Below are 27,918 nucleotides of genomic sequence, written 5' to 3'. Positions count from 1 at the left end.
AACGTTACGTCCAAAACCTCTTGTCTGTTCCTGGTGACGAAGGTTGGTGCATCTCCCTTATTGCAAACTACCAGGTTAGTACGCAAAATAAACTCTATTAGCGACTCTCCCCTTGCATTAGTATCACTACTTCCCCAAATACTATGATGTGCATTTGCATCGCATCCCATAATGAGTTTTGTCTTTGTTTTTAGTGACTCCTCAACTAAGGTCTTAACGGCACAGGGTGGCATCTCCCTATCATGTCCCATGTAGACCGAAGATACCCAATATTTGCATGTGGATATCTCTAGACTGGCTACGACAGTGTCTGCATTGCTCAATGAAGGAAGCAGAAACAAGTTTAGTTCGTTTTTAGCAATTATACATGCTCGATTTATATCGGTACCGGTATTATGCAAAAGTTTGAAACCCGGAGTGCTTAATTCACAGATCTTGTTCTTATATATGTATGGTTCTTGAATAAGAACTATATCTATGTCTCCTTTCATCAGGAGAACTTTTAAGGCAGCACAAGCGGCCTTACAATGGTGAAGATTTATCTGGAGGAACCGTAGAACCATCCAAATTTTCAACCACCGTCACATCAGCCGCTTCAATTGAGTCATCAAGGGCTTCCTCTTCACAGATCTCGGTGACTCTCGCAACAATCCGCGGTTCAGTTTTGGTGATTTTTTTCCACTGCTGACTCTACCGGAGGCTTGTCCGTTTCGGAATCCTTTGGCTGATCGCTTTTGTATACCTTCATATGGATATCATGAAAGCCATAACTTACGCGTCCTTGGGTCTGGGCTAGATGTGGCAGCGACTCTATGTTTAATATAAACACCGCATGTCGTCTTGGTCCATCCACCTCATCCAAACGACCAACCTTCCAATCGGCGGTTGGAAGATCTGGGTTACATTCTTTTAGTCTCTCTAGTATTGACTCCCCAATAAACACAGGATGAGCGTTTTTCAAATGCAATAACTTTTCAGTTTGAGGGTAAATATAATTTTCAACATAAATTCAACTTGACTTGAAATAGCTCATATTCAATACATCTTCAAACTGTTTGCGAATTACTTCCAATTTGCCAAAATGTTGACGAAATCTTTGAAAAGTTGTTGAAGATAATATGAGAAAACTTTGATTAAACACTACCCTAAAATGCAACGAAAAACCCATGTGGTTTTCAATACTTATTTGTGCAACGAAGTTCGTGGTCAATTGCAAGAAATAAAAAAATGGAAAATTTTAGACAAATAACCAAATAGTTTATAAAAATAGGTAAGTGAAAATAAAAAATGAAATAAAACTTTAAGGAAGTCACTAAATGTATATCTCTTTGCAGAAAACTAAAATTATGGATTCTACGTTCTTGAAAACATTAAAAAGCTGACCGATGAAAAAATGGTGGACAATTAACTGGAACTGCTTCAAATAGTTTATAATAATTGGTACGTCAATATGAAAAATTAAATCAACACTTTAGAGAAGTCACTAAATTTAAATCTCTTTGCAGAAAACCAAAATCTTTGGATGCTACATTCTTGCAAACATTAAGAAGCCGACCAATGAAAAATGAGTGGCTTATCGACAAGAAAAAGTTTCCAGAAACATTACAAGTGCAACCAATTAAAATTGTTAAAAACAACAAATTGTTGAAATCAACAACTTCTGGATGAAAATGGGCATCACATCGTCAGTTTAATTCATATGCTATTATCAGTTTAAAATGGATAGTTTGTGAATTCCTTCTGCTGGAAATCAATTCTAACACGCGGTCCAGTACGTTCCTAATTTCAAATTGCCCGCTTGTTAATAAATGTTAATGCTGTTTTATGACACCAAAAGGAAGGAAAACGAATTATCAATGCAAAAGTGTTTACTAATAATGTTTAAGATATTTAAAGTTTTGTTGTTTTTTTTTTGTTCTTATTTGTTGATATGTTTAATAAGATTATTATTTATCGATTGGTATTGTAGTGTATTATGTAGTGTAGTGTATTATTATATATTTTATTTTGATGAAAATGAATAAATTATACAAAATTCATAGAATTTTGGCTTTGACTTTCAATTTGAAGTGGGGATATCATTCATACAAATTTAGGTTGAAAAGTATTTGCAACGATGTTAATTTTGAATTTGACTCGCATCGAAAATTGTTTGACAAATTATTGAGTAGCAATGCATTTCAATTTGAGGATAACACTTAAGATATTATTGCTAATGTGTTGAATTTCACTGTTGAGGGTAATGTCTGTTTTTTGTTGAGAACGCGATTTTCTCAACAATTTCTCAACTTGAATATTACCCTAATCCTTTGAAAAAATGTTTGAAAAATTGTTGAAATTTAGCATTTTTCAAACGTTTGTGTTTATTGGGTCAGGATCAAGAGGGTTTGCCGGTATCCATGCATGTGCTCTAGGTTTAGCCGGTATGTCTTTTTTATCGACTAACTCCAAAGCGGCTCCTTCCCAAACTTCACCAATTAGCATCAATGCAGCTTTAAAGCAATCCATAGACCTCTGGTCTGCAAAAGCTATTAACTTATATCGTCCTTGATACCATCCAGCATCTTGCCGTCGAGGACTTGGTCCGGGAAACTTTTTTCGCACCTCTGAGTAGACACCAGACATCGCGTTCTCAATTTCCCCCATTTTTGCCTTGGAATCATACCGTCCAATGCTCCTTTATTAATAATAGCCATCACAAGGCTGTCTTTTGCAACTGAGGCAAACGATCTTTGATCCCGTTTAGAGGATGGCAGCTCATCCGGTGATCGTTCCCTTTTTCCAGCTTCAAGAACTCCTTGAGCCCATTTTAAGGAATCGCTTTGCTTAGCCGACAACGTGCTTGGGTCGACTGATCCTAATTTCTTTAGGATAAACAAAGCATTTCTTCGTTCCTTGAATCTCTTTCGAGAGGGATTGCCTCCTTTTGATGTCGTCACCTTAGAAAAGGTTCGACTTGCCAAAGTGTCACCGCCAGTCGACCCGTCTACAGGTCGACTAATTGGGCCTGACTCTTGGTCGATGCCCAAATTTATAACTTCAGTCGTTACCCGTCCACTGGGCCCTGAAGTTAGCAACCCAGTGGATGACTTTGAATTTCGCTGCATGGTGGTTTATTATTTCCACCACACGTGAAATTCGTAATAAGTACTTATTACGATGAAATACTCCGCTATTAAAAAACACGTCCGTTCAGTTCAACGGTTGAAGAACAACTCATCTCCCATATGTATGTATTGCCCGATTTCGACAAATGGGGTCACGTTGCACTTTTTTACTAACCGATCGTCGTCAAATTTAGCACAAAATAATCTTCTGTATCACCCTTTAAGTCTGAAAATTTCATCGAAATCGGTTAAGATTTAGATATAGGTCCCATATATATGTATCGCCCGATTTTGCCAAATTAGGTCATAAAACCCTTATTTATCAACCGATCTTACTCAAAGTTGGCGAAATGTAATCTTCTATAGCACTAACTATATGTGCAAAAAAATCAAAGAAATCGGTTCAGATTTAGCTATACCTCCCATGTATGTACCGCCCGATTTTTCTAAATAAAATAAAACTCAATTGAACAAATAATACAATGCTTGTACTATAATTTTCTCGAAGAGGAGCGGAGCGTGGAGCGGAGCGGAGCGATTTTTTTTTCTCGGAGCGGAGCGGTTTTTTTTTCTCCGGAGCGGGAGCGGAGCGGAGCGAAAAAAATGGACCGCTCCGGATCCCTGGTTTATTTTGCGTACTAACCTGGTAGTTTGCAATAAGGGAGATGCACCAACCTTCGTCACCAGGAACAGACAAGAGGTTTTGGACGTAACGTTGACCTCTCCGGAACTGAATGATAAGATATCTGAGTGGCAAGTTTTGAGGGAACATAGCTTCTCAGATCATCGCTACATCAGTTTCAGATTGGCTGTTCGTACTTCAAAGACCATATTTCCGCCAAATGTTAGGAAAGCTGATTGGAATAGGTATAGGGAATCGTTCAATTTGATGATACCGGAAATGCCGGAGACAAATATGAACACTGTGCAAGATATCGAACACGCAGTGGAGCGGATTACGAAGGCCTTCAACATTTCACTGAAAGCTGCTTGCCCTAGAGGAAAGCCAAGGGGAAAAAATCGGCCGCCATGGTGGACTACGGAGTTAAGTAATATGAGGAAATCCTGCAGGAAGCTCTTTAACAAAGCAAAGTCCACAAGAGCTCCGGAGGATTGGGACACTTACAAGATGAAGGTTTCAACAAAACTCTTGGGATGATTACTGTAGCAGTATTGAGAATACGTCAGAGGCTTCCAGACTACGGAAGGTACTAGCATCCACTAACACTGCTCCAGGTTTCATTAAAACATCGGAGGGAAATTGGACAACGTCCAGTGAGGAGACGTTGGAGGTACTTTTGGACACACACTTCCCTGGAAATCAGACGGTTGAACCATGTTCCGGCGGTGTAACAGGCTCGGCGATCACTTCCTATCGAGGAAATTGTGTCGGAATCTAGAATAAAATGGGCTTTAAATAGCTTTGGATCATTCAAATCCCCCGGACCTGATGGAATTACTCCGGCGGAGTTACAGGCAGTGGCTGAAAGAATTATCCCCTGGTTGACGGTGATATATAAACAATGTGTAAACTTAGCATATATTCCAGAAAAGTGGAGGGAAACAAAAGTCGTCTTCATACCTAAAGCAGGAAAAGCCTCTCACTCGAGTGCGAAGGATTTCCGACCAATCAGCTTATCCTCATTCCTACTTAAGACCCTGGAGAGGATGATAGACATGTATCTTAGAATTAGCGTGGATTCAAGTTTGCTCTCGAAACGACAGCATGCATACTCGAAAGGCAGGTCTACTGAGACCGCATTGCATGAACTGGTCAGCTTTATTGAAAGCTCACTATCTGTCAAAGAATACACAATCGTGGCGTTTCTAGACATCGAAGGGGCGTTCAATAATGTCCATCCGAGCTCGATATTAAATGGACTGACAACTCTGAATGTTGATCCAGGTATACTTAGGCTGTTAGACGAACTTCTAATAAAGAGACGTATTTCAGCCACACTAGGGCAAGCAAACATACAAAGGTATGTGAACAGAGGCACTCCCCAAGGAGGAGTTCTATCACCTCTTCTTTGGAATGTTGCTATAAACAACCTTCTGGTTTCTCTAGAAAAAGAAAGGATAAAAGTGGTGGCATACGCAGATGATGTGGCGCTAGCAGTCAGGGGAAAATTCCCATCCACAATCAGAGATATTATACAGAGAGCTCTCCGGATGACTGAGAAATGGGCGAAAGATAATGGTCTTGGTGTAAATCCAGCAAAGACAGAAATAGTCATGTACTGCAAAGATCGCAAAACTCCCACGGTTAGGCCCATTTCCTTAGGGGGTACTGAAATTCCCTTTGGTGAGTGTGCAAAATACCTTGGCGTTATTTTGGACAGGAAGCTGAATTTTAGGCTTAATATTGAAGAGAGGGCGAGAAAAGCCACGGTACACACAAAAAATTATCACCAAAATTTTTTCAATTAAACAGTTAATTGAATTTGGAAACGGATTCAATTAATATGTTAATTGATTCAATTAATTATTTAATCAAATCCGAATAAAAACCAATTAAGAAAATGATTGATATTTGTTACGTTTCCAATTAAAATATTAATTGATTCAATCAATTTATTAATCAATTCGGAAATAATTTTCAATTACAAACGTGATTGAAATTTTTTCCGTTTCCAATTACACATGTGATTGATCCAATCACCTTTGTGATTGAAACTGAATAATTTTGAGCAATGGAAAGAGCGAAAAGAGAACAAGAGAATGGGTATTTATTCAACAATGTATGATGGAGAGATCAGTCTGTGGAAGTAACTCGTAACGAACGGTTGGGTTTTTGTTTTTCGCGTAAATTGAAAAACATGATTGGCGACATTCTGTCTGCTGCATTCAAAATGTGTGCATAAATATTTTGAACGCAACAACAAATCATAGCAAAGGGTTGAAATAAATAAAGTGTGCAACAACAAACGGACACGTGGTAAAGGTTTGAAAAAGATATATGAGAGAACGCATTTGAAATTACCTGTGTTTGTGTTTTGTGGTATTGTGAAAATGGAAAACAATCTACGTTTATTGAAGGTAAGAAATTGTGAAATGTGAATACCGTTTTCCATTGAAGCCTGTTTACATTAAACGGACTAAAATAATATATTTTTTATTCATTTCTTTTAGTAACCAATTTTATTTCGTGAAATTGACCAATCAATCCCATCAACTCCATCATTTTATCAAATATGTAAGAATATGTTTGAAACAAAAATGTGGGTACCGTATTGATCTTTTAAAATTATAATTTTTTTCACTCCTAGTTTTCTTAAAACCAAGAGCGGTATGGGTTTGTTGGAAGATTCACCTTGAAGTTGCGAAGTGGCGTTGGCATTAAATTGTATTTTTGTTTTACCTGCCTTTTTCAGTTTGAACCCAAGTAGAGAGCAGTATATCTGATATATAAACTAATGAGCTGAATTATGTAATGGTAAAAAAGTTCTTTCTTTTGGATTTAAAAATATGAAAAATATCCGAAAATAATAAAAATATGTATTTCCCATTTATATATTTTTTCTATTTTTAGAATTTGCAAAGTATCATCAATATAATACCAAATATTACATTGCTTTCCCATTATTTTTGTCTATGATTGGTTCAAATTTTAATAGACGATTTCAATGTGCGGAAATTTTGGAAAGGAATTGTTACTAAAATTAAATTATCGAGCTCCTTAATACACCTTTTTATGCTAAAAGACTACAACTGCAAAAGAAGATTATAAATCTGCAACCTGGAACTAAGAAATGAACTTGATATTCTATGCAGGTAATGTTTAACAAAATTAACTTTTAATTTAACAAAATTAAATTCGAATTATTCTGTCTACTTTCAGAAAAACTAATTTAGCTTACAGGCTGCTGATTTATTGGAAATCTAGGCGCATCTACATATTAGAAGGACCATGCTAACATGGTTATTATTATAAGGAAGATAATGATTTATATAATTTATGTAATTGTATTTGTAAGTTATATTAGAACAAACCACAAATGACAAGAACCAAATTTATTTGTTTATTGCATAATTCAAAAAATAATAAAATGTTAAATATGTTTTATAAGAAACACATATTTTCTTTTATTTCAAATAAAATTAAATACGATTTTGGGGTCGCAATATATATTTTTTGATTGAAATTTATAGCCAATTTCAATTAATTATTTAATTGAATGAATCAAATAGTTGATTGATTTTTGTCGCGAAATTAATTAAAATTTTAATTGATTCAATTAAAACTGTGATTGAATTTTATGTTAAAAATCAATCACGCTTTTAATTGATTCAATCACACAATTAATTGATTCCGTGATAAAAGTCAATTAAATTTTTAATTGAAAATCGTGTTGGTTTTCAATCAAAATGGGTGATTGATACTATCATTTTCGTGATTGAAGACATTTCAATTAAAAAAATGATTGAATCCGCGATTTTCGTGATTGAAATCAAAAAAATTTTTTTTGTGTGTAGCTTTGTACTCGTGCAAAAAGGCAATAGGGAAAAAGTGGGGACTAAGACCAAAAATTGTCCATTGGCTATACACGGCAGTGGTTAGACCTATAATGCTATATGGTGTTTAGTCTGGTGGCCGGCACTTCAGAAACCGACTTGTTTAGATAAAGTTCAGCGTATGGCGAGCTTATGTATCTCAGGCGCATTTAGTAAGACAGGAACAGACTCCCTTAATATCATACTACATCTATTGCCTTTAGACATTTTGGCCAAACAGTCAGCTGCAACAACGGCTGTGCGGTTGCGCGAGCTATCGCTGTGGTCGGAAAAAATGTACGGTCATAGTTCGGTCCTCAAAGTAATGCCAGATGTGCCTAACGTAGTGGATTACACCCTGGCAAAACCACTTTTCGACAAAAAGTTTGAAACTCTAATTCCCAACAGTGAGGCGTGGTGTACACAGACCCCGGGGAATAAAAGATATATAGATTTCTATACTGATGGCTCCAAATTGAATGGACAAGTGGGGTTCGGAGTATATTCTAAAGATCTGGAAATTCGAATAGCGAAAAGATTACCTAATCACTGTAGTGTTTTTCAGGCTGAAATATTGGCAATAAGAGAGGTGGTGAATTGGCTGAGAAGTAATGTTCCAACAAATATTGGCATTAATATATACTCAGACAGTCAACCTGCAATAAAATCCTTTGACTCTGTGTTCCTTAACTCAAAAACGGCCATAGACTGCCGCAAATCTCTCAACGAGATGGCTGAGCAGTACAATATTCACCTAATATGGGTGCCTGGTCATAGGAACATACCGGGGAACTGTGAAGCAGATGTGTTAGCAAGGCTAGGAACTACCTTACATATTCCAGGGGAACTAGAATCTGTTGGTATGCCTCTGGCCACCTGCAAGCTCTTACTGCGTGAGAAGGCTGTTATGATGGCCAATATTCGATGGGAAAATTGCAAGGGTTGTAACGACACCAAGCAAATATGGCCCCATTTAAACTTAAACCGCACACAAGATATGCTAGTGTTCTCAAGGCGTCAGATAGCACTCCTAATATCTGCTATAACGGGTCGCTGCCTGATAGGCGAATTTGCAAAAACTATAGGTGCGAAGTATAATGACTATTGTATAAGCTGTCATGACGTGGAGGAAAAGGAATCAATTAAACACCTCTTGTGTGAGTGTCCTGCTTTTTGTGTAAGGCGTAAGCGAATTTTAGGAGCATATAGCTTTAGATTACTGGCTGACCTGGAAAACGTTAACTTAAGCAGTTTGTTAATGTTTTTGGAGCAATCTGGTTGGTTCCACAAAAGTAAATAATAGAGAAGGTTCAGTGGTTAAGACTAGAAGTGCCCATATGTAATAGGTACTTTTAGTTAAATGTGGTATCACAATGGACTGAATAGTCTAAGTGAGCCTGAAATTTAATCGGGCTGCCACTTTAACCTAACCTAACCTAACCGTAGTTTTTATCCGATTTGCCTGAAATTGTAAATATACTGATATTTTAGACTCACAAAAATGTTTATCGGATTTAGTTTTTATCGGTCGATTTGGTAAGGCCTCAATATAGACTGATTTCTCTTCTTGAGGGTATAGAAGGCGCACTGGGAAGTGTTCTGATTGAACTGCTCTGCCTGGGAGAATATCAGTCATAAAACCCCCCCCGAAAATGTCAAAGGAAACTATAATATTTGATTCATGATGGTGGGTATTAAAGATTCGGTCCGGCCGAACTTACTGCTGTATATACTTGTTTACTCTTATCTTTTGTTTTTTTTTTTTTTTTTTGATAATAAAATTGAATTAATCTAAATTGGTTTAATTTATAACATTTTTTAGCGCTGGAGATTGTTATTACTTAAAATATTTGAAGAATCCCGGAAATCCCGAATCCCAGGATTTATAGAAATCGATCCCGAATGACAGCCCTAATAGATGTTCAGTTTCTTTGGTGTAAATTATTTTATGCGGCTGTGCCAAATACTTTATATATAACAGATTGTTAAAATCAACTTTTCATGCGAAAATCTTGTAAAAAAATTTGATTTCAATCACGAAAATCGCAGATTCATTTTTTTAATTGAAATGTCTTCAATCACGAAAATAATAGTATCAATCACCTATTTTGATTGAAAACCAACACGATTTTCAATTAAAAATTTAATTGCCTTTTGTCATGGAATCAATTAATTGTGTGATTGAATCAATTAAAAAGTGATTGGGTTTTCACATAAAATTCGATCATTGTTTTAATTGAATCAATTAAATTTTTAATTAATTTCGCGACAAAAATCAATCTACTATTTGGCAGCCCGATATCTCAGGCTCACTTAGACTATTCAGTCCATTGTGAACCACAGTGGTGAACTTCTCTCTTATCACTGAGTGCTGCCCGATTCTATGTTAAGCTCAATGATAAGGAACCTCCTTTTTAATAGCCGAGTCCGAACTGCGTTCCACATTGCAGTGAAACCACTTAAAGAAGCTTTGACTCAGAAATGTCACTAGTATTACTGAGGTCGGATAATCCACCGCTGAAAAACTTTTTGGTGATTGGTCGAAACTGGGTTCGAACCCACGACCCTGTGTACGAAGGCGGTTCGGAAACTTCTTAGCCTATCAATGAAAGAGAATAGTTAGTTTTTCAAAAATATTTTTATTTTTCAATATAATCTCCTGACTTCAATACACTTAGGCCAACGCTCTTCTAGCAATTCTATCCCTTGATTAAAATAGTTTTCCTCAAGGTCTTCAAAATAGTGGTTTACAACTGTAATTGCATCTTCATTTGAGGTAAAACGCTTACCAGCAAGGATTTTTTTTTAGATTTGGGAACAAGTAAAGGTAACTGGGAGCTAAATCAGTAGAATAAGGTGGGTGGTCAAGCAACTCGTACTTTAATTCGTTGATTTTAGCCATTGTTAAAACACTCTTGTGCGTTGTCTTGTTAAAAAATTATTTTTGTGTTGTAAGCCAGGACGTTTTTCTCGAATTTGTACATTAATATTGCAATTGTACTCTGAATTTATTGTGTTACCCTTTTGCAGATAGTGAATCAATAAAATACCTTTGAAGTCCCAAAAAACCGTTGACATAACCTTACCAGCCGATTGAATTGTTTTTGCCTTCTTTGGGGCACTTCCTCCAGCTAAAGTCCATTGTTTGGATTGTTCTTTTGTCTCTGGAGTATAGTGGTGGATCCATGTCTCATCAACAGTTATGAAACGACGCTTAAAATCCATTCTTATGCGTTTTTGATCGACTGTTAACAAATGCGGCACCCATCTTGTAGAAAGCTTTTTCATCTGTAGTTCTTCATGCAGGATTAAATGGACTCGATCATTTGAGATGCCCATGATATTAGCAATTTCACTCACTTTTAACAGGTTGGCTGATAAGTCCCCGGTCTGACACATAGATGGCGTCGCTAGTATTAAATGCATATTATTTTTATATAGTACCAACCTTCAAATGATTCGTGTCAAAATTCGACATCTGTAAGTCAATTAGTTTATTAGATAGTGCGTCTTTTGTGAAGCAACTTTTGTTATGGTAAAAAAATAAAAAAAGGAATTTCGTGTTTTGATAAAATACCGTTTTCTGAAGGGGAAAAAATACGGTGGAAGCAAAAAACTTGGCTTGATAATGAGTTTCCGGACTCTGCCCCAGGGAAATAAACAGTAATTGATTGGTATGTAAAATTCAAGCGTGGTGAAATGAGCACGGAGGACGGTGAACGCAGTAGACGCCCGAAAGAGTTGGTTACCGACGAATACATCAAAAAAATCCACAAAATGATTTTGAATGACCGTAAAATAAAGTTGTTCGAAATAGCAGAGGCCTTAAAGATATCAAAGGAACGTGTTGGTCATATCATTAATCAATATTTGGATATGCGGAAGCTCTGTGCAAAATGGGTGCCGCGCCAGCTCACATTTGATAAAAAACAACAACGTGTTGATGATTCTGAGCGGTGTTTGCAGCTGTTAACTCGTAATACACACGAGTTTTTCCGTCGATATGTGACAATGGATGAAACATGGCTCCATCTCCTGAGTCCAATCGACAGTCGGCTGAGTGGACAGCGACCGGTGAACCGTCTCCGAAGCGTGGAAAGACTCAAAAGTCCGCTGGCAAAGTAATGGCCTCTGTTTTTTGGGATGCGCATGGAATAATTTTTATCGATTGATAAAAAAGGAAAAACCATCAACAGTGACTATTATATGGCTTTATTGGAGCGTTTGAAGGTCGAAATCCCGGCAAAACGGCCCCATATGAAGAAGAAAAAAGTGTTGTTCCACCAAGACAACGCACCGTGCCACAAGTCATTGAGAACGATGGCAAAAATTCATGAATTGGGCTTCGAATTGCTTCCCCACCCACCGTATTCTCCAGATCAGGCCCCCAGCGACTTTTTCTTGAACTATGTTGAATAATAAAAACTAATTTTGACAAAAAAATCTGTTTTTCTTTGCTAGACCGGAGACTTATCAGTTATTCGTCGATCATTTAATACCAAATCATGCACTTTGGCTACAATTGTTGTTGTTGTTGCTGTTTTTGGACGTCCACTACGTGGTTCATCTTCAATGCTTGTACGTTTAAATTCAGCAACCCAATTTTTTACTGTTGCCTATGAAGGAGCACTTTCACCTAACACATTCACCATATCATTATGAATTTCTTGTCCCGATAAACCTTGTTTATGTAAATATTTAATGGCAGCACGCATTTCTAATTTTTCCATTGTAAAAAAATTGCGGATGCGTCTTTTTTGAACACCTGTTACTATATGAAGGAGTTGCCAGATCGAAACAAAATTTAATATGTGTTCATAACAGAGATGGAAGTTTCCAAAACACTTAACTTTTTTCTGTTTATACCGCGCTTTTTGTGCTAGGCTAAGAAGTTTCCGAACTGCCCTCGTATGCAAGGCGAGCATGCTAACCATCGCACCCCGGTAGATCCCTCCTATTATGTATAGACTACTCTTAAATATTGGGAATCTAGAGACTATTTTCCAATTTAATCGTCATTCGAAAGAGGCAATTTCAATTGTTGAAATTCTCGAACCGCCTTGATCATTCGAATGACGGATAATCGAGGCCATAATATTACAGTTTGATAAATATATACGTAGTTGATTGACCATCGATTTATATCTGTATATACCGATTAGGTGTTTGCAAGTATTTTATTATTATTGGCAAGTAATTTGCCAACATTTTTTGAATTTCACGGCACTTCTGAGATTCTCCACCATGTCCAAAACAGTCGTATGCGATATCCAAAACTCGTCACATAAATGTTATACATGGAATAATTTGTACATATTAAATCAAATTAATAAACACCCAAACAAACGTGTTTTACTTGACCACAATGGTTCTTTTACAACTATGTTAAAATGCACAGTGGGCCAGTTTTCTTTATATTTCTATCGTAGTTCGTAATTTCCTATTAACTTGGATAAAACACAATTTTCTGGATTGCTGTCGAATATAGCGACCATATAGCCAGAAAGTTCACGTTATGACCTTTCTCCTGATACCAAAATATCCTGGCCAGTTTTGCACAGTGGCCTGAATTTATAAAAATTAAGGATCCATTAGTGCGGTTTTATTTCTACAATATCTCAATCGTTATTGTGTTTTTGATCTATGTGACCTTATTTTCTGAAAGTGGGCTCCTAGGCCTTTATTATGGCATCAAATTTGTCGCTTAGTTAATTTATTATTTGTCCAAAGTAGTCAAAATATATATAACAATTTTTTGGTCGCCTTAGCATAACTCAATTAAACCATTCGGTGCGCGGCTAAATCTGTCTGGTTTCTGTCTTAGCTATTTACAATTTATCTTCACGCACATGTATACAACTGTTCGACGTGGTGGGGATTCTCAGAAGCGCCGTCAAATTCAAAAAATGCTGGCACGGTCCAGCGTCTATCAGTGTTTATTCTTGATGGGGGGAGGCAACGTATCTGGAAAAATATTTGAAAGACTATCATTTTATTCCATTTGGAAAGTCGAAAATTATTCACCAATATACCTTTCACAATTTTAAGCGTAATAACTATATTTTCAGCACTTCATTTTTGTTTTTATTTAAATTATAATAAGCTAGTTGTGCTTGGTGTTAAATGGCTCTTGTAAAAAATAGGGATGGCAAAATACTTTCATGACATTTCGTACTTTTTGATACTCTTTCCCCATCACATTTGGCGATTGTTGTAGTGTCACTTACGGGTCGGTGGTAGCGATGAGGATGAAATGGAACTTTGAAATGCTGGTAGTGTAGCGAGATACAACGAAATGAGAGATATACAATGAAGAGGCGGCGCTCCAACATTGGTGTATTCAGCTAGCAATAAGTTGAACCAATAACCCTTTATTTGCAGTGCGACTCTGTAGCGGTAGTTTTAAATCTTGAACGTAAATGCTTTCCAGTGCAAAAACTGTTTTCATTATGCTTTGGTATATTAAATTATTTATATTTATTCCTTAAACTATACAAACACTTTTATTACAAAAACGTAATATAAATTTTTTTTCCAAATTATTTAGTGGCAACTGCTGAAGACTCCCCTCTGGCAATGAAGCTGAAGAAAACATGGCTTAGAACTCCAGTAGGAGAAGAACAGGCGGCACAAGCTGTGTTAGATCCTTCGATAGGTATCAATCTCGAAAATAAATTTTAAATTGTACACATTATAGACATAAATTAAAAAGATTTTCATATAAATCATAATAGATTAACGGCAATGAGACAAAACAGCACTCGTAGACCTGTATTTTCATTTTATTTTTTGTAGCATACCTCATATTCGTGAAATTTTTGATTAATTGTTCGTGTTTTATCTTTTAGCTGCTCTTGATGAGGAACGTACGAGTCCTGTAAGTGCAACTGGTGATAAAGCTGCTGGTGGAAATAGTGGGAACTCCGAAAAGAGTGAACCCTTAACAGTAAAACAACGTTATCAAATCAAACATCGTGAATTATTTCTTTCACGACAAGTAGAGTCTTTACCCGCCACACAAATCCGAGGAAAATGTTCAGTGACATTGTTAAATGAAACGGAATCTCTGCAAAGTTATATAAATAAAGACGTGAGTCGTAAATTTCCAATGTTCCAAGTTGCTCCACAACAATCTTGTTGTTGTGAAAAGTAGTGATAAATAAGACTCCTATTCTGTATTCAACGATTGCAATAAAACTAAAAACTTTTCAACCAATTATTTTAGGATACCTTTTTCTATTGCTTGGTATTTGACCCCACACAAAAAACACTCTTAGCCGACAAGGGAGAAATACGTGTTGGCAGCCGTTATCAAAGTGAAATTCCGGCTAAACTTAAAGACACTCATACGGATGATCGTAAATTGGAAGATTTGGAGACGTTGATATGGACTCCGCGTCATAGTCTAAACGATCGAAAAATTGATCAATTTTTGGTTGTGTCCCGTTCTATTGGTACATTCGCAAGAGCTTTGGACTGTAGTAGTTCAGTTAAACAACCATCCTTGCATATGTCAGCGGCCGCAGCCAGTCGAGACATAACATTGGTGTGTGGAAAAACAATTCTTCAACTTTTCCTTTTTTATGGTTTCTGTCATTCGCTTCTTTACCTTTTTTTCTCTACAGTTTCACGCCATGGACACTTTGCACAAACATAATTATTCCATAGAAGAAGCAATGTGTTCCTTAGTTCCTTCCACTGGTCCAGTTTTATGTCGAGATGAAATAGAAGACTGGAGTGCTTCAGAAGCAAATCTCTTCGAAGAAGCATTAGATAAATATGGCAAAGATTTCAATGATATCCGACAAGATTTTGTAAGTATTAATGTGTGCTGAATCGCCCATCATTGATTCATAGCAAAGGCCGCTAGTTTTTTCATTTCTATTTATTTATTAAGACAAAAAGCCAGTAGACTAATAATAGCGCATTGTCACTAAAACTAATTTAATTATATAAGAAATTTAATTACATGTAAAAAAAAAACAATACGATAAGGGAAAATAAAAATTTGATTGTTAAAAACTCTCACACGGAAGGCACACCTCATAGCAAAATAAAAATTAAAAAATGTTCAAAAATATGCCTATATGTTCAAATAACATTCACCAATCTACAATGGCAGACATTTTTTGAAATCGTGCATTTAGAAATATCTGTACTAGCGTTGCTTGAACTCATAAATAGTAAAATTTAATCACCTGAGTACTTTCTTCGCAATAAAATATACAGTTCAAAACTGTGTCTAAGGAATAATTTACATACTAACATGATCGAACCTACGAATTCCAAGCACAAAGTGTACGATTCTGTTAACTTTGAACTTTATTCTGTTCTTATTATAATTTTGTGTGCATAATACCAACTCCAGAGATTAGAGTCTTTTTTCAATGAGCGTAATTTTGTAATTTGATCCACGTAGCGACCGATTAATCACAATAGGTATAAAACATGTGCATAATGCTTATAATAAAAGCATATTAAAAATAGTACTCAGAATTTTGTGCCCATAATGGATTATAATGAAAATGTCATACGATCGCCTCGAAAAGGCATAAGTACTGATATAGGCTTTCGGGTGTTTCGATAAAAATATCGACTTTCAAACTTAAGTTCCCTTAACCGAACTAAGGTACTTTACACGATGATGGTGGTAATGTCAAATTTGAATAAAGGATATTCAAGGGCAAGAGTTACTAACTACACACAAATTTTTTTTTTTATTTCAATCACAAAATTCGCGGATTCAATCATTTTTTAAATTGAAATGTCTTCAATCACGAAAATGATAGTATCAATCACCCATTTGGATTGAAAATCACCACGATTTTCAATTACAAATTTAAATGAATTTTGTCACACAATCGATTAATTGTGTGATTGAATCAATTAAAAAAATGATTGGTTTTGACATAAAACAGTTTTAATAGATTCAATTAAAATTTGAATTAATTTCGCGACAAAAATCAATCAACTATTTAATTGATTCAATTAAATTAATAATTGGTATTGGCAATGTATATATTGCGCCCCCGAAGTATTATTTAGTTTTATTTGAAAATATGCGTTTCTTATAAAACATCTTCAATATTTTATTTTTCTGAATTATGCTATAGACTAAAGAATTTGGTTTTTGTTATTTGTGTGTTTTGTTCTAAAATAACTTAGACATACAATTATGATCAATAACAACTAAAGGGTTAAAATATAAAGTATATAAATCATTATCTTCCTTATCATAATAACCATGTCAGCATGATTTCCAATAAATCAGCAGCCTGTAAACTAAATTAGTTTTTCTGAAAGAAAACTGAATAACTCGAATTTAATTTTGTTCAATTAAAAGTTAACTTTGTTAAACATTACCTGCATAGGATATCAAGCTCAATTTTTATTTCCAGGTTGCAGATTTATATTCTTCTTCTGTAGCTAATGGCAAAACAATGTAATTTTTGGTGTTATATTGATGATACTTTACAAATTCTGGAAATAAAAAAATATAAATGGAAAATACATATTTTTATTATTTTTGAATATTTTTCATATTTTTAAATCCAAAAGAAAGAACTTTTTTACCATTACATTAGTTTATATATCAGATATACTGCTCTCTACTTGAGTTCAAACCGAAAAAGGCAGGTAAAACATAAAAGCAATTTAATGCCAACGCTACTTCGCAACTTCATGGTGAAAATTCCAACGTGGCCATACCGTTCTAGGTTTTCAGAAAACTAGGAGTGAAAAAATTTTACAATTTTAAAAGATCAATACGGTACCCACCTTTTGATTGCAAACATATTCTTATATTCCTATATAATAAAATGATGCAGTTGATGGGTTTGATTGATCAATTTCACGAAATAAAATTGCTCACTAAAAGAAATGAACACAAAATATAATATTTTAGTCCGTTTAATGAAAACAGGCTTCAATGGAAAACGGTATTCACATTTCACAATTTCTTACCTTCAACAAATGTAGATTGTTTTCCATTTTTACAATACCGCAAAACACAGGTAATTTCAAATGCGTTCTGCCATATATTTTTTCAAACCTTTACCACGTGGACATTTGTTATTGCACATTTTATTTATTTCAACCCTTTGCTATGATTTGTTGTTGCGTTCAAAATATTTATGCACACATTTCGAACGCAGCAGACAGAATGTCGCCAATCATGTTTTTCAATTTATGCGAAAAAACCCAACCGTTCGTTACGAGTTACTTTCACAGGCTGATCTCTCCATCATACGTTGTTGAATAAATACACATTCTCTTGTTCTCTTTTCGCTCTTTACATCGCTCAATTTCAATCACAAAGGTGATTGGATCAATCACATGTGTAATTGGAAACGGAATAATTTTCAAATACGTTTGTAATTGAAAATTATTTCCGATTAAATCAATTAATATTTTAATTGGAAACGTAACAAATATCAATCATTTTTTAGTTGGTTTTTATTCTTTGTGTGTATGGTTAAAAACAATTATAAAAGGATGTAAGCAGAGGGTGCCACAAAAAATTCCATTTGCATTTTTATTTCCACCGCGATTTACGCGGATTGGCGGAATATTTCGATAGTCATAGAAATTTTATGTCGCTCGCACAACTCAAATTGAATATCAGATGGGGAATATAGCTCCACAAATCTGGTAATAGACAAATTTAAAAGTTAAGTGCATTATCATATTAGTCCTTACGTTTCGTATGGAATCAACCAACCAACCTCGAATTGGAATCAATTTGTGTTTTTCTATTTTTGAAAGTTCGTTTCATTCGAATGTGTGTACATTGATTTCCAAAAATTAAAGTTTTTGGCCTGGGAATGTCAAAACATAACAGCAAAATGTAGTGAAAGTTTATAAATTTCAGTTGAAAACTAAAAATTGGTTTGATATCGTTCTGAGTTGTTATTGTATTCCTATTTCATGGCTACCCTGTAGGAAATTGAGGTGACTTTAAGTTAACAAATTGTTAGTCATAACTGAGTCACAGGTGACTCAAATCCTAACTCATTTCCCATGTAAAATCCTATTCAGTTTTAAAACGTGTTGTCATTCGAACGAGTCAGTCCTCACTCAAACCTGCATAAGCTTCATCTAACCAAAAGTTAGCTCAAAGTGAGTTAGCTTTAGGCTGATAATATATGAGCATACTATGAGTTAGCTCTTAACTGATTAGTTTATGGTGAGCTCTTTGTGGATAATAAAATATTTTGTTTTTGTTTTATTATTTTTGATTGATTTTATTTTGAATTAATTAAAAAATAATAACAATTCAGATTTTTTAAAATTATTTTGCAATAAATAAAATATAACGTAAGTAAAAATTCGGATATTATTAGTTGAGTTCATCTTGTCTTGAGTTTGAGTGTTGCGTTAATTTTCTCGTTTAACTCAGAGGGAGCTGTACCTACTTTTGTAATGACGCACACTGAATGGAAGTGGGTGGGATTCGTCAGGGAAGTCCAAAAGGGTTAAGTGTATTTCCCAATATCTTCGTCCTCTAACAGCCATTTAACACTTTTATTCGAAGTTTCCATTTATTCCTTCAATGATAATGATGGGTTCTAGTGGAAATAAGGAAAGTTTAATTATTAAATTGCGTTTGAATTATGCATTTCTATGCTACTTACCGCTAACCGTGACAAAAAATTACAAAAGTTCTCTGAAAATAAAAGCTAAATTGAAACAAATATAAAAAGCCAAATCCAAATTGACAGTTATAGAAGTCAATACATATTTTTTGTTTGTTTATTTGAAATGTTTCCATGACTTTACTTCACTTAAATATGCATCAGCTTGGAGTGAGTAAAAAGGTAACTCATTGCTGATCGAGAAAAAGTGAGTTTGGGCCAAATTCAACTGACTCAAGACTGCATAAATAATGAGTTAGCTTAAAGTCGCCTCAAATTAGTTAGTAAAAAGTTAGTTTGATTTTGAGTGAGTTCGAGACATTCCTACAGGGTAGTAGAGCCTCCTTGAAAATTACTGTTACCATGATATAAATTGGTTTGGCTTTTTGAATAGGGGAAATGAAATCAATGTTTTTTTTTTTTCGTTTGAAAATACGAATATAAACTTTCGAATGACATAATGGAGTAGGGAATTAGTCTGTTGAAATATTTTGATCATTCTTCTTTGTTTTGCAAAAGTAATGTAAGGCCGTTTTAATTATTTATCTATTCTATTATTTAAGCTTCCCTGGAAAACCTTAAAGCAGATAATAGAATATTATTATATGTGGAAAACCACAGATCGATATGTGCAACAAAAACGAGTTAAAGCTGTTGAAGCGGAATTAAAATTGAAGCAAGTTTATATACCGCAATATAATTCAAATAAAGTTGGTCCAAAGAGTAACAGCCTATATAATGGAACAACAAATGGAGGTGCTGATGTCTCAAACTTGGGGAAGCCGTGCGAGTCGTGTGCTATTATAAAATCATCACAAGTTAGTATTATATTTTAATCGATGGACGAAATCAGTATTGGTTCGTTATATGTTTTAGTGGTATCCTTGGACAAATGGCCGGTTGTGTCAAAGTTGTTGGGATTATTGGAAAAAATATGGTGGTTTAAAGAGCAAGAATGATGGCAGTATGGATGAAAATAAGAAGAAAATGCCAGATCAAGACGAAGAAAAACTCAGCGATTTGTCTAATCGTCAGATGCACAAGTATGTATAGCTATTAAAACCCATATTTGCCTTACTTATAACCTATTATCATAGATGTTCGATTGTCAACTGCGGCAAAGAGTTTAAGCTCAAAACACATTTGGCTCGTCATTATGCCCAAGCACATGGTATTGCTATTAGTTCAAGTTCTCCAAGGCCCATTATGAAGACTCGTACCGCATTCTATTTACACACAAATGCCATGACCAGACTAGCACGTATTATGTGTAGAAATTTAATTAAGCCGAAAAGAGCGGCCAGACAAACATCTTATGCCATAAATACTCAGTTGGTAAAACAGGAATGTAAGTTTGTTCTTGATCTTAAAAATAAGATAATTAAAAAAATCCAAATGTTATTACAGTCAGCAACCGAATGAGTGGAAAATCTGAAGCGGAAATTAAGAATTTGCTTTTGCTAAAAAATAAAGACCGTGGAAGTGTGACAAAAATTGCAAATCGTTTGGGTTCTCCCGGTTCTGGGCCACACGAGTGGCTGATACTTACACCCAAAGATAAGATGCCAAAACCCGACATAGTCTTTTTCCCAAAGCCACCGAAAGCCCCAGATGGTAGTTTACTTTATGATCGAATACCAAACAAAATAATAGATTTGGAAAAAGATTTAACTATAGTACCAGCTCCAGCGCCTTCGGCAATTCGTAAGAGAGTACACGAAGAGACTCAACTTAATGGAACAGAAGGTAACATTTACTTATTTGCATTTTGAACTTCAATAATAAATCAACGTGTATTCTCGGAGCTTTAGTGACCATTGTACCAGCTGGCCCACCTACAAAAAGACCCAACAAGGATCCCATGCCTTCACATTGTCCGAGCCCCGAACAATTTGCCGCTATGATGGCTGCCTCAGGACAACCGCTCTCCAGACACCATGTAAGTTTTAAAGAAACAAAAAAATACATTAAATTCAATGCAAATTTAATTTTATAGCTTAATGGGAAACCAAAAATTGCTCAAATGGCCCGTACAGGGAACGGCCGGAAACAAGTTATTAGTTGGATGGATGCCCCGGATGACGTCTATTTTAGGGCAACAGAAGCCAGCAAGTAAGAATCGTTATTTGTTATGAAGCACTAATATGTAAAATTTCTCTTCGAGACTTGTTCGTTTAAGAAAAAAATTAATTTGGATAAGTTTTATTTATTCATTAAGAGCCTTTTGGTCTTAGCATTCATTAGAAAGTTATTATGTGAATAAATTAAATGTAGAGTATCTCCCATAGCAGAAAAAACATGTGCTACACTCCAGACCAAACCAAATAAAATTTTATTGGATTCAATTAATCTAAATGATTGCTTTCAGTTTGATTAAGCAATTAATGATATCAATATTGGGTATATGCATTTTCGAATATTGCAGTATATCTATACTCTCAGAAAAGTTCACTAAAATAGCAGTCGGCGTCTGCCATTTTTCTAATTCAGGGTCTAGCGAATAACTAATTGTAACTGCCTTTAAATGTTATCCAAAGCATATTAAAGAATCCAAAATAGTCTTGTATACTCCTGCACACTAATATCCTTAAATTAAATTTGGATAAATACAAGACTTACTCGTAATATACCACCCTAAAAAATATTTGTTCAACGTGTAAATTTATGTTCTAGTCTTATAAAGAACTTTAATTGAAAAGATTTTTTTCTTATTTTATTTACACTTCTGTACGTTACTAAATTACATAAACTTAATCTTTACTTAACGTTTGCTTTGACAGAAAATACATACTTACATTTTTAGTCTTAGAAAATATTAATATGTGCAAAATTATATTTTATAAATACGATATAGTATTGCCGTTGTTTATTAGAACTTGCTGAAATTCAATGTGGTGGTACCATAGAAATCAGTTGATACAAACAAAAATACCACTATCGATAGGACAAAGTTTTCGATTCTTTAACTAAATCCGTAGTCGATTTTCCAACCACTGCACTTTACAAAACAAAAATAATTTTTTTTTTGCAAAAAAAAAACCGATACCGCATACTAAAAAAAAACGGTTCCAAAAAAACCCATGCAAACAAAAACGGTTACAAAAAAACCCATACCAAAAAAACCTAATAAGGTTTTGAAGATTTTCGTAGTGAAAAGTGATTTTGCGTGTTATTATGATGGTTCTTCGATATTATGTTGTAGCAATAAATAATGTGGAGAAATTGTTAATTAGTTTGAAATGAAAAACCAGCAAATTGGTATGACATAGAATTAGAAGAAATTGAGGCATAGAACATACCAAGTTTTTAAGAGTTGCCATATCGATTTTTCCCATTCTGCCGTAATTGCTGACTTCAGTTCTTTGGGTGTTGTATATTGCTTGGACTTCGCAAATACCTTAGCGGATAATATGCCCCAGAGATCTTCTATAGGATTTAGATCGGGACTTAGCGCTGGCCAGTCCAGTAAAGGTATATCACGAGACTTAAAAAAGTTTTTTGTGAGGTGTGCAACATGGATGCGAGCATTATCATGTTGGAAAGTCCAAACTTCACCATATAACTCATCTGCAAAATCTATTAAATTGTTCTCCCATAAATCGACATATATTTCTGCGTTCATTTTAGTGGGGACAAAACAAATTTTAGATTTTCCTTGTGCTCCAAAAGCTGACCATACCATAAGAGATGCACCCCCGTGGGTGCGTTTATAGCAAGTTTGATGAGGGTACCGAGAATCTCGCCAATATTTGTGATGGCCATCAGACCATCCAAATCGAATTTCATTTCGTCGCTAAATATAACCGTTTCTTCGTCAAAAAACTTGTATTTTTCAGCAAAAGAAATATAAACATTTTTATGGTGTTGTGTTAACCGCGGTTTAGGATTTTTATTTTCGTATTTTAGTCCTATATCGTGCTTGATAATTTGCTGCATTCGTTGTATAGTCACATTCAGACCCAATTCTACTTTTATTTCTCTGCAGCCCATATTTTCATTGTCAGCAAGTTGGCGAATATATCGCTTTGTCCTTTGGTCAATGGTTGGAATGCGCCCACTGTGTTTAGCACAACCATAGTTTGTAGGATTTTTGTTTTAAATTGCTAATCGTATTGCGGTGTCAATATGTCGCCGATGCAATTTCTCCAATTTTTTTCCAGCTAGGTCCATTCCGATAATTTTTTCCGAGTTCTTCCTCTGAAAGTTCACTTCCTCGAAGCATTTTTCACTAAAGATTAAAAATTTGTACTAAATTTCTTCTGAATACATAAAAAGAACTCACCCACAATCTATATTTATTATTCACAACGAAACTGTAATGAGCCTGTGCACTCTTCAGCGCACATAACATATAACTATTTTCTATTGAACTTCTAACTTTCATTACAAAATTCATATAACGGTACATCGAATTGGTGTCTAGCGACAAAATCGCTAATGGTAATCATAGCATAGAGGGTGATAAACTCGTTAAAAAGTAAAAAATTTAAGTACCGTTATTTTCGTCCAAAAGAGGAATGAAACAATTTTTGCACATATATTTATTTTACAGAGGTATTTTTTAACGTGGTGCGAGAGCTAGCTCCTTTTAGTTTATTTCAGTCAAACTAAAACAGGTTTACTTGATTTATGTTGTTTCTTATTCGATCTTTTTTGTTTAAATAAAATTCTATATTTTATAGAATTTTATTTATACAATGTTTACTATTTCAGCAACGGTGAATGCTCAGTCTACTGACAAATTTCTTTTGGTATAGTTCATTGGGATTGTACTATTCGAATGAGTTTTCATAAAATAATGATGAAAATAGAATCGGGCTACATCCCAATCCACTAAAAATGATAGAAAATATTGAAACGTTTGTGTATTTATGGTGGACGATATTTCCACTCCGCATATTTGTCCCTATGTATTCTATATCTGAAAATTTGAGTTTGAACAAAATGCAAATACTTACATTTGAACTTATATATTTACATAAATTTCATATTTTAGGAGAGCGCGAAAATTTTTATCACCTACCGATCTAAGACGAGCTGCTCGCAAACCTTGGCGGAATATTCCTTTAGCAAAACCTCTAGTCACGGCGACTAGGTCTATGGAATCACAGGTTGTAATATTAGACTGACCGTCATCAGCAGCGTCCTTAACGTCAAATGCATCAACATCATCATCATTAATTGAACAGCAACAGCAAATTTCACAACATCATCAAAGGCTTCCAAACGTAAAACAACAATTACCATCCCAATCATTTCGTTACACAATGGATGCCCTTTTAAATTGAAGAACGCCATTGTATTGCACAAAACGAAACTACATTGATATTAACAATATCAATACATTGGAAGTTTTTTCTTTTGACTATTAAAACTTGCTATTTGTATATATATTTTTGGAATATTTAATGGTATAGTTGTTCGCATAAAGATGAGCTTCACATATTTTAGAGATGATAAAATAATGAACTTGAAGGACAACGACGAGTATAGTTTTTTACACGTGAATTATATTTGCATACACCAACAATACGATTCAACATTAATCCATTATTTTCTCATACGCTATATAATTCTTTGTAAGAAAGATATAATTAGTTCTACATTTTATTATAATAATTCCGAAAACATTTAATCGCTCAATCCCGCTATTACCTATTGTTCAGGTAGACAATTAATAGGGTTTGGAGATTTAACATTTTTATTTCTAAAAGAAATTTGTTTAATTAAAAGATCGTTGTTATTTTATTTTATAATTGTAGAAAACGTCTTATTTGCTTTTATTAGGTTTTTTTGTATGTCTTTCGTTGTTTTTGTAATTTTGACTCTAGATGATTTTGCATCTTCGAATTGTGTTCAGTAAATTCTTTTTTACTGTTGCTTGTCAACATTTATAATCATTTCCTCTTTATATACAATTAGACAGAGAATTTTATTTGTTTTATTGCACGTATCATTATAATTGTCATTATTATTGCAAGTGTCAATTAAGAGAATCTACCAAAATAAGCACATTTGAGAACCGCCTAATCACAGACAGTCTAAATATAACATGTATTTATTCTTTCTTTTCAAAATCTACAAACAAAATAACTACACATGCTGCCAAAATAATAAGTACAGTAGAGTTTTTTATGTTGCATGGTAAATTTAAGATATATATTTATTGAAAAGCAAAATAAAGTCTATAATTCATATTATTGACATACATTTAACTTGAAAGTAAATAAATTTCTGGAAAAGACAAGTGAAATGAAAAGCTAATCCAAATAAGGCAAAGTAAGAGTCAATAATGAATAGACAAAATAATAAGTACATTTTCCAAAGTCGTGAAATATACAGGTCTACTTGAATTTTTTTGGTATAAATTGAACATAATTTTGTTACATTATCAATAACCAGTGTATCCAACTTTATTTTGATAACATTTTATACTCGCTTTGACATACTGCTTACAAGCTTCCGACTGGTTCCATCTAAGTTTTCATTACCATGTAATCTTCACAAAATTCCAAAGTTGTTGTTTATTTTTAAATGTTTCATTCCTAATTCTGTGTTTTAACTCTCCCCAAAGGTTTTCAATTGTCTTGGACCCAATTTTTAATAAAGCGAGAAGTGAGTTTTGAATCGTTGTCTTGTTGAAACACCCACCTTAGAGGTATGTTTTCTTCTGCGTACGGCATCATTGTGTTCTCCAATATATTTCTATATTCGAAAACGGCCATTTTATAAGTAATGCGATAAATTCGACCTAGGCCATACCAGAGAAAACAGCCCCATACCACTATGTTCCCGCTCCCATGCTTGACCGTCATTTTTGTGAAGCGCATATGAAATTCTTTTCCTTGTGGTCGACGAACATTACGACTACTACCATTTCGGAATATTTTTTTTTTAGTGCCATCGCTCCACACGCTCCGTTTTCTCTCACCTACCCTTCCTGACCATCATCTTACAATTTTTTTTCCGTAGCATAGGAACTTTTCTGACTGTTCGGCCGGGTAATTTGGCATGCACTAATCGCTGCCAAATAGATCATACCTATCATTGCCTATTTCAGCAGAAACTTGTCTGGATGTTTTATTTATTTATTAATTTATTTATCCTGCACAACAAGACTTACGACTTATATTTACTGTACAGGAATTTTCATTAAAAAGTATTTCCTCTTAGTAATTTAATAACAAGTTACGTTAGGTTCAAATAAATAAAAGCGAGAGGTTCTTTTTTTGGAAGAGTGACAAAAATATTATCTGTTCTTCGAAGTGTCTTGCTTGGTTTTCCACGTGTTTTCGCAGAACTTTTTTTCTGTAGGGCTTTTTGAACACAAAATAACGATCTCTTAAAAGATTTGACGGTCGTTCAAAGAGATATTCCCTCAATTCTTAGAGCTAAAACCAGTCTTTTTCTTTTCTACTACAATGACTTTTTCGGTTTATCTAGTAACTAATTTGTATTATTTTTTTATTATTTGCATTCAATTCATCGTCACTAAAAACACAATAACAAACGTTTTGCAAAATTTGGAAATTTTCATATAAAAACGCATAATGTACTTATTTTTTGACCAATCGCTTCATCACAAATATAACACAGGAAACAAAAATAAATGACAATGACAGTACTGCCAATATTGAACTTTATTTACATACAAATCAAAAAATGTGTTAGAGTTAGGACAAAAAAGAAAAAATGCCAACGTGTACTTATTATTTTGACCACATGTGTATATACATCTAAGAAAACAGGAGAGGGTACAGCATGTCAAAATGCTCATTTGCACAATATAATAGGTACTTTTTTTAAATAAAAAATCTCAAAACTCGGAAGAAATAGAGTAACAACAATTTAAAAGTTCATTACAAATGAAATACATTAACATAGCCAAGGAACGAACTCCCACACATTTTCCAATATATAAAGAATTAAATCAAATCGAGATCACAATACATTGAAGAAATATTACTCTTGTTTTTATATTCCTTGCTATATATTTGCATACAAATTCTCTCTGCTTCAAATTGGTTTGTTATTAATTCTGCAACGCAGCACTTTTCCGTTCAATGTCTTCCTCTGATTTTTGCTATAAATACAGACATACATATATATGTGTGTATATATAAATACTATGGAATTTCATTTCAGCAGGCGATATCTAGTTAAGAACAAACACACACCTAAAATACGTAATTTTAGGACAATGTCTTAGAATCACATCCATAGAAAAACAAAAAAATAAATTTATATATATTGAAAATTAATAACTTTGAAAAAGAAACATAAGAATACACAACAACACAAGAAAAAAAAACTATAAATGTACAGATATTTAATAAATAAGCACACTCACTCCTTCCCTGACTCATTTGTCTATTCTTCCGTTTCCTTTTATTTTTATTAAAGAAAATACTAAATTTATATAATATAAATACATATTTATATATTTAATAGTTGTAAAATGTAACTTAATATTATATAGCATTAAAAATCACATTAATAAAATATTAACAAAATTTATATAAGAATTCAAAAAAAAAACACTTTTACAATATAATTACGTTTACTTTTTAAAGTAATTATAAAAAAAAAGAAAAGAAACACACATAAGATTAGACAACTTGAAAGTGAATCTAAGAATTTCAATTGATTATTCGAAACATAATGCAAGAAAAATCAGAAGAGTT

At 34.1% G+C, this 27,918-nt stretch overlaps 1 protein-coding gene and 2 long non-coding RNA genes across 4 annotated transcripts in view; all 3 read left to right on the top strand.

Annotated features, from left to right (window-relative positions):
• The window catches only part of MTA1-like (metastasis associated 1-like), a 152,734-nt gene extending 127,285 nt beyond the window's left edge, over nt 1-25,449 (top strand). The window contains exons 3-13 of one of the 2 annotated variants that reach the window (XM_075291316.1): nt 14,149-14,256; nt 14,450-14,691; nt 14,827-15,147; nt 15,227-15,415; nt 19,798-20,052; nt 20,111-20,277; nt 20,332-20,582; nt 20,642-20,980; nt 21,046-21,173; nt 21,231-21,346; nt 24,231-25,449. In XM_075291316.1, coding sequence (XP_075147431.1) covers nt 14,149-14,256; nt 14,450-14,691; nt 14,827-15,147; nt 15,227-15,415; nt 19,798-20,052; nt 20,111-20,277; nt 20,332-20,582; nt 20,642-20,980; nt 21,046-21,173; nt 21,231-21,346; nt 24,231-24,363 — 2,249 coding nt within the window. In that variant the 3' untranslated portion in view covers nt 24,364-25,449. The remainder of the gene's footprint in view (nt 1-14,148; nt 14,257-14,449; nt 14,692-14,826; nt 15,148-15,226; nt 15,416-19,797; nt 20,053-20,110; nt 20,278-20,331; nt 20,583-20,641; nt 20,981-21,045; nt 21,174-21,230; nt 21,347-24,230) is intronic. The other variant, XM_075291317.1, reaches the window with a different exon arrangement.
• On the top strand, nt 947-2,044 carry LOC142221573 (uncharacterized). Its single transcript, XR_012718129.1, has 3 exons — nt 947-1,270; nt 1,335-1,440; nt 1,506-2,044. It is a non-coding gene; the product is annotated as an uncharacterized LOC142221573 (long non-coding RNA).
• Nucleotides 6,191-7,180, top strand: LOC142221574 (uncharacterized). Its single transcript, XR_012718130.1, has 4 exons — nt 6,191-6,303; nt 6,377-6,543; nt 6,640-6,881; nt 6,949-7,180. It is a non-coding gene; the product is annotated as an uncharacterized LOC142221574 (long non-coding RNA).
• Nucleotides 25,450-27,918: the final 2,469 nt, after the last annotated feature.

Source organism: Haematobia irritans, chromosome 1 (assembly GCF_050003625.1).
Source record: "Haematobia irritans isolate KBUSLIRL chromosome 1, ASM5000362v1, whole genome shotgun sequence".
In the NCBI taxonomy this organism is placed as follows: domain Eukaryota; kingdom Metazoa; phylum Arthropoda; class Insecta; order Diptera; family Muscidae; genus Haematobia; species Haematobia irritans.
Note: the sequence above shows the minus strand (reverse complement) of the source record. Positions and strands in the feature narration are given on the sequence as shown.